The 6,258-nt window shown below is 44.2% G+C and overlaps 1 protein-coding gene across 2 annotated transcripts; it reads left to right on the forward strand.

Moving 5' to 3' along the window:
• Window positions 1-432: 432 nt before the first annotated feature.
• cckar (cholecystokinin A receptor) lies at window positions 433-4,584 on the forward strand. Of its 2 annotated transcripts, none has more exons than XM_086058961.1 (7): window positions 433-454; window positions 850-1,205; window positions 1,368-1,619; window positions 2,027-2,288; window positions 2,360-2,523; window positions 2,601-3,870; window positions 3,936-4,584. In XM_086058961.1, the coding sequence occupies exons 2-6, from the start codon at window positions 1,076-1,078 to the stop codon at window positions 3,383-3,385; spliced, it is 1,593 nt and encodes a 530-aa protein (XP_085915087.1). In that variant the 5' UTR covers window positions 433-454; window positions 850-1,075; the 3' UTR covers window positions 3,386-3,870; window positions 3,936-4,584. The 2 variants fall into 2 exon arrangements, with proteins under 2 accessions (XP_085915087.1, XP_085915088.1); XM_086058962.1 differs by having other exon boundaries at window positions 435-454; window positions 2,360-2,487; window positions 3,936-4,583.
• Window positions 4,585-6,258: the final 1,674 nt, after the last annotated feature.

A 6,258-nucleotide genomic window follows, 5' to 3' on the forward strand; every position in this document is an offset into this window, starting at 1 on the left:
AAAGAAATTACGAGGTAGCTGCGCAACAATAAACTCCTTCTGAAAGTGAGACAACGTGTGGCTTATTGGATCTAACTTGCAAATGTCTTTTAATAGCCTAACAATTTGGTGTACAGCAAAGCTATAACCCAATATTGGGTGAATACACTTGAAAAGTACACTTGGAAATGTATAAAATAAAATGGACATTTTATATGTAATACCATTTTAGGTATCCAACGTACATGATGGGCCAAAAGCGTTAATATATTCTTTAATTTATTTAATGGAGGTTGGAAAACGGGATAGTTTACAGAAAAGAAGAGAAGATTCAAGAAAGGAAGGGATGAAAGGTGAAAAGGATGTATTAAAGGAAGGAAGGCCGTGAGGGGACGGCTGAATGAAAAGAAACAATGATTTGTAAGGAAGATAAAAATTAAAGGATGGAAAATACAAGGAGGAAGAAAAGATGAAGGTAAGTAAACAATGCATGTAAGAAAGGAAGGAAACAATAAAGGTGTATGAAAGAAAATAGGAAAGAAACAGAAGGTAGAAGGTGGGGAGGATAAAGGAATCAAGAATGGAATCGAGGAAGGAATAGAGGAAGAAAAGAAAGGAGGACAAATGGAGCAGGAAAAAAAGTGAGCAAGGATGATAAGAAAGGATAGAAGGGCATGAATGATGAACGATGGGTTAAAGAAAGAAGTTCGAATGTAACAATGAAAGGATGGTTAAAAAGCAGGGGGAGGGAACGTCCTAATTTGGATTGATCATGAGATTAAACAGTTTAATAAATGTCATTGAAACAAATAAATATAATCAAAAACATATTTTTTTTTGTGTAAATGCAACGACGCGTGACGTCACGAGTCACGAATGACGATGCTGGGGGCCCGCCAGCTGTGATGCCCCAGTGCCACTGATGACGTCATAAAAGCCGCCCAGAGGTCCTGGGGCGGCCAGTCCAAGGCAGAAGAGAGTCCAGCGCAGTCCGGAGCGCAAGTCCTACCAGATGGCACGCTCGTGGGGGAAGAAATCATACATCACGGTTTTGTTTTTTTTGTTTTGTTAATTAACTCCCCCTCTTCTCCGCACCATGGACGCATTCACCGTGCACGAAATGCTCAACTCTACGGATATGAGCGCTATTTTGTGCAAGCTGGGCGTCAGCAACTTGTCAGGTTGTGAGCCTTCGAGAGTCGCAACAGTGGGCATGGGCGTGAAAGGTATGGACTAATTCGTCTACTTACTTCCACCTTAACTTGGAATGCGCAATTGCGCATTACGCACGCTGGAGCTCCTTCACAACAGAAAAGTTAGCGTCCGTTTTGTGCATTCTAGCCATTTTGAGTTTTTTTTTTTTTGTGTGTGGTGTCACACTCCTGTAGATCTCGACGACGCTGTGCGGGTCTTCCTGTACTGCGTCATCTTCCTCACCAGCGTGGTGGGCAACAGCCTCATCATCGCGGTTCTGTCCCGGAACCGGCGCATGCGCACCGTCACCAACCTGTTCCTGCTCTCCCTGGCCGTGAGCGACCTGATGGTCTCCCTGGTGTGCATCCCGTTCACACTCATCCCCAACCTCATGCGGACCTTTGTCTTCAGCAACGGCACATGCAAGATGGTCATGTACTTTATGGGTATGATGCTGCTGGCTTAGACCACATGTTGGATGCTGTGCTACCTCACGGTGCACATCAAGAAAACCAAGCGCAGTGTGAAAGGTCTGAAGGAGTTTAACTGTAGTCCATTTGGTGCCTAAATGGTGGTGTCAGGGACAGTACCGGTTTGGTGGTTGACATGTTGCAAATGGGAGCAATAGGACCTTACTTACCACTCAGTGTTCAACCCTTTTAGGCAACAAATTGGTGCTACCATCTGCAACCCGTCTGGTCAAGTCGCAAATACTATAATAAGCAACCCGTTTAGGCAGCAAATGGGTGAAGCCACTAAATGTACCATCTTTGATGCATTCTAGTAAGACCTTTTCCTGCTGTTTGTCAGCCAAGCAATTTAACCTCAGTTTGAAATGTTCTTTTTGTCGCAGGTGTCTCTGTCAGTGTTTCCACCTACAACCTGGTGGCCATCGCGTTGGAGCGCTACAGCGCCATCTGCAGACCGCTGACCTCCAGGACGTGGCAGACCAAATCTCATGCGCTCAAGGTCATCAGCGCCACCTGGCTGACATCCTTGTTGCTTATGATACCTTACATCTATTCCAGCTCCTTGAAGCCCTTTAATCGCCGCGACAACACTCGTGGCTTCATGTGCCGCATGATGTGGCAGAACCAAAACCTCCTGGCATATTGGTACGCCGAAAACAAGACCAACGAGAAACGGCGTGGATGTGAACTTGATTTCGGGCCTTTGTCTCTCACAGGTATATATCCTTGTTGCTGCTGCTCTTCTTCCTGCCTGGCTCTGTGATACTGATTGCCTATGGACTAATTTCTTTGGAGCTCTACAAGGGGATGAGGTTCGAGATGTCCAACAGGATGTCAGCCGTAGGTAAAGCAACCTGTGACCTATTCAGGCAGCAAACTAGTTAAGCACCTAACAACAATCTGCAAGTGGCACTGGAAGACTGGATTTGGAATTCTAAAATTATCTTTTCTCTGCAGACAGACCAGCCAGCTTTGGCAGCCTTCGAGCCAGCGAAGGTGATGGTTGCTACCTTCATTCAAAAAAGAGAATCGGCCCGCAGGGTACAAACAATCCTACGGCGGGCCGTTTGAGCCTCCGAAATAACACGGCCAACCTGCTGGCCAAGAAACGAGTGGTCCGCATGCTGCTGGTCATCGTCTGCCTGTTCTTCGTGTGCTGGACCCCGATCTTCGTAGTGAATGCGTGGCAGGCTTTCGACCCGCGGTTGGTCCACCGTCTGACGGGGGCGCCCATCTCATTCATTCACCTCCTGTCCTACACGTCCACTTGCGTCAACCCCATCGTCTACTGCTTCATGAACAAGCGCTTTCGCCAGGGCATGGTTCACACCTTCTCGTCCTTGCATCTCAAGGCACGCGCCATAGACCTCTGGACCCAGATCACTGAGGCAAAATGGTACGTAGAGCCCGAGGATAGTGCTCTGCACAAGTGCCAGGAGAGGCGTCGGCAGAAGCATCAAGAAAAGCGTCAGATTAAAGACCAGAGAAGGCTGGCCGAGCAAATCGTCGCGGAGAGCGTTCAAGAGATCCCACAGCAGATCCCCGATGAGATCTTGGAGGAGCTTCCCGAGGACGTCCCCGAGCAGCTTGCTGAGCTGAAGACAGATCAATCTGCCGAGCAGATCGGTGAAACGTTCGAGGAGCAGTACATTGATACGAACCCCGAGCAGAATATCGAGCAGACCCCGGACCAGAATGCAGAGCAAAGCATTCGCTCCCTGCTGCCACCAGAAATGGTCTGAAGTGGTTTTCACTAATCGGCGCCATGTTGTCACAGAACTTGGAAGCGTGACATGTCTAATTTGTAAAGTATTTTGACTCTTGAATATAGGACAGGACTGTCATACTCGAGTCTGGATCAAGTCCGACGTTTTTGTATTTTCTTGTTTTTGACTCTGACTTGACCCGGATTCCTTGGCAAATGACTCAGACTTGCAAAATATCTTTATCGGCTCGACAGAGTCCAACTATGTTTTTATTCCTGAAAATTAACGTCCTCCTTCAAAAGAAAGTTGAAACAAAGTTTTTCAGATTATCAAAGTAGACCAACATTGACCTGTCTGTTATTTCCAATCATGTCAGCCAACAGCGGATTACAAAATTTGGTTCAACCATCGAGAACTAGCGTTAGCCACACAAAGACCAAATATGAAGCAACCTGCGGATTCTGTGAGAAGACTATTTCGGACACATACGCTCAACACTTGCAGAGGCACCACAAAAAGAGGTAAGCCGCCGGCCGTCTGCATTTAAGGGACACATTTCTCTAATTAATTATTATTCTGTCTGAAGGTTTACTCTTAATCTCATCTGAACTTGGACTTGACCTGGGCTCGGACCTTTGTAACTCAAACTTGTACTCGATAAAGTTGGACTGAACTACAGCCTTGCCAATGGAAACTGCTTCCTTCATCTGGCAACATGGACTCCAAGACAAGAAAAGTGACGTTTGAATACATTGAATATGGCCTTGAAAATTGTAAAGACAAAAAGCAATTACAACGGATTTTCCAGGCTGTATGACGGATGAAACACACTCACAAATCATGAGTTGGTGTTTATTGTCAGACCTTAGTTTTATCTTTACGTGAGTGGGATGTGGAACAGCTGTGCCTTGGGAGAGGTTTGATTCCTAGAATTGCTCAGTAGACTTCACGGACTCAATCTGCAAACAAACATCAGTGAGAATGAGGTCATTTATTAATGCTGCGTGTGCTTTTTTTGTTTTTTAAACTGCTGTTACCTTGTAGATAAAGTAAGTCCCAGTGTGAATGTGGAGCTTCAAGAGACGTTCAGGGGCGGAAAGATTTTGTTAAAATAAAAAATAAAACATACAAAGACAGACTTTATATCACTTTTTTTTTTTTAATTATTGTTTTATGCCATCCCCCCCCCCCCCATGTTTTTTAATGACATACAGATTTGAGCATGATCCAGAGCTGCAATATGTACAAAAACTATGCTATTCTGAAAAAAATAAAATGAAAACAAAATGCATCCCCTTGTTTTTGATGCTATTGCTAAATGTTACAAACAGCATAGGTTTCTACCCTTTGAGCACTGAGTATACTACCACAATGACCAGTACAAGAATATCACACAGATACAGTGAGTGAGCAAAGGACAGTGACAGTGAGATTAAATAAAGGGCGTAAAGAGTGAGAGAAAGAAAATAAAGTTAGCGCTCCAAAATAGTCTTGAAAAGTAAGGCTGAGAGCTACCTTTTAAATTGTTTTTTTTAAAGCTGCCTCTCACTGTGCAGTGCATGAAAAAATCTACACGATCAGACATTTGGCATTTTTAAGAGCTTACATACATTGTTCGGCGCTCGTTATAACCGTAAAAAAAACAACAGCTGCTTCCAGAAGAGTGGAAAAAACCCAAAAAGGGCTAATGATACGAAGGCATGTAACATGTTTTTGCAGCCCTCGGCTAAGTCCCTTTAAACAAAGAAAAGGCCCACAGCTCGAGCCCGGTGTACTCGGACGAGGCGCGAGATGAGGAGGAGGAAGATGAAGGTCAATATGTAAACAAAGCCAGAAAAAAACATCACAGGAGGCGGGAAGAGGGCCAGACCTGGCTGGTAAAGGGCATTTGAATTGCTACACTCCACTTTGTTGCTGAACATATCCAGACAAGAAGTGAATTTGACTGATAATAACAATAATGACAATAAAAATCCCAGGCCAACCGAGGCAGCACAGGCAATAATGCACTTTTTTGATATAAGATGAAGGGGAAACTTTGTACCAATAATTTAAAATATTAAAATATACAACATTTCATGATAAACAGGCAGATGAGGGTGGTATAACTTAATTTGTGGTTATCTTCTTTCTTTCTTTTTGTTCCTACTTAGTGGTGCACTTCATTCAGCACACATTCAAGTTTACAGTTGTACTGTAAAGGTCACATACGTGTTGCCTGCTTTTATTTCCTTTTGGACTGTTTGGAGAGTTAATGAGTGAGTCCGACTCGATTTTCCTTTTCAAAGACATGCGGTATATACTTGCTGGCTGGTGAACTCGTAGTGCTGTACAATATTGCTGTTAGGAAAGCTTGAATAACACACAAAGAAGGCCTTGATATGCTCCGTGCGTGCAAACACTTGGAGTTTTAGAAAAAGAAGGCTCTCGTGTGACAGTACCGGCGGAGAAATTGGACAAGATAGTGAGCGGAAGCGTTTTTTGTTGTTGTAACTGAACTCGTCAGTAAGGCCACATTGAATTGAAAAAGTGTCTTTTGTTGTTGTTGTCAAGCTCACTTGGAAGACGCGTCCACGTGATCCACGGACACACATGATATGTATGTATACACACACAGTTCTCTTGCACAGTACTAAGGCTCTCTCTTGCACTCTTTCTTTCCCGACTAGCTTTGCAAGTATGTCCTTTTTGTTTTTGTCCGTGAAAAAAAACCAAAAAAAAAAACGCTCCAGTCATGAGTGGGATTCCAAAAAGGAGACATGGCGCACGTATTGCAGGCAAGGCAGAGGCGTTGCTTAAAGCTTTTCTTTTAAAGACTTCATAAAAACCAATGAGATTAAAAAATAGGCCCTCTGAGGTGGTTCCCCTGACACACACTTTCTTTCTTACTCACACACACATACACAGAT

The sequence above is a fragment of the Leptonotus elevatus genome, chromosome 17, assembly GCF_054856555.1.
Source record: "Leptonotus elevatus isolate MCC_2025b chromosome 17, RoL_Lele_1.0, whole genome shotgun sequence".
Taxonomy (NCBI): Eukaryota; Metazoa; Chordata; class Actinopteri; order Syngnathiformes; family Syngnathidae; genus Leptonotus; species Leptonotus elevatus.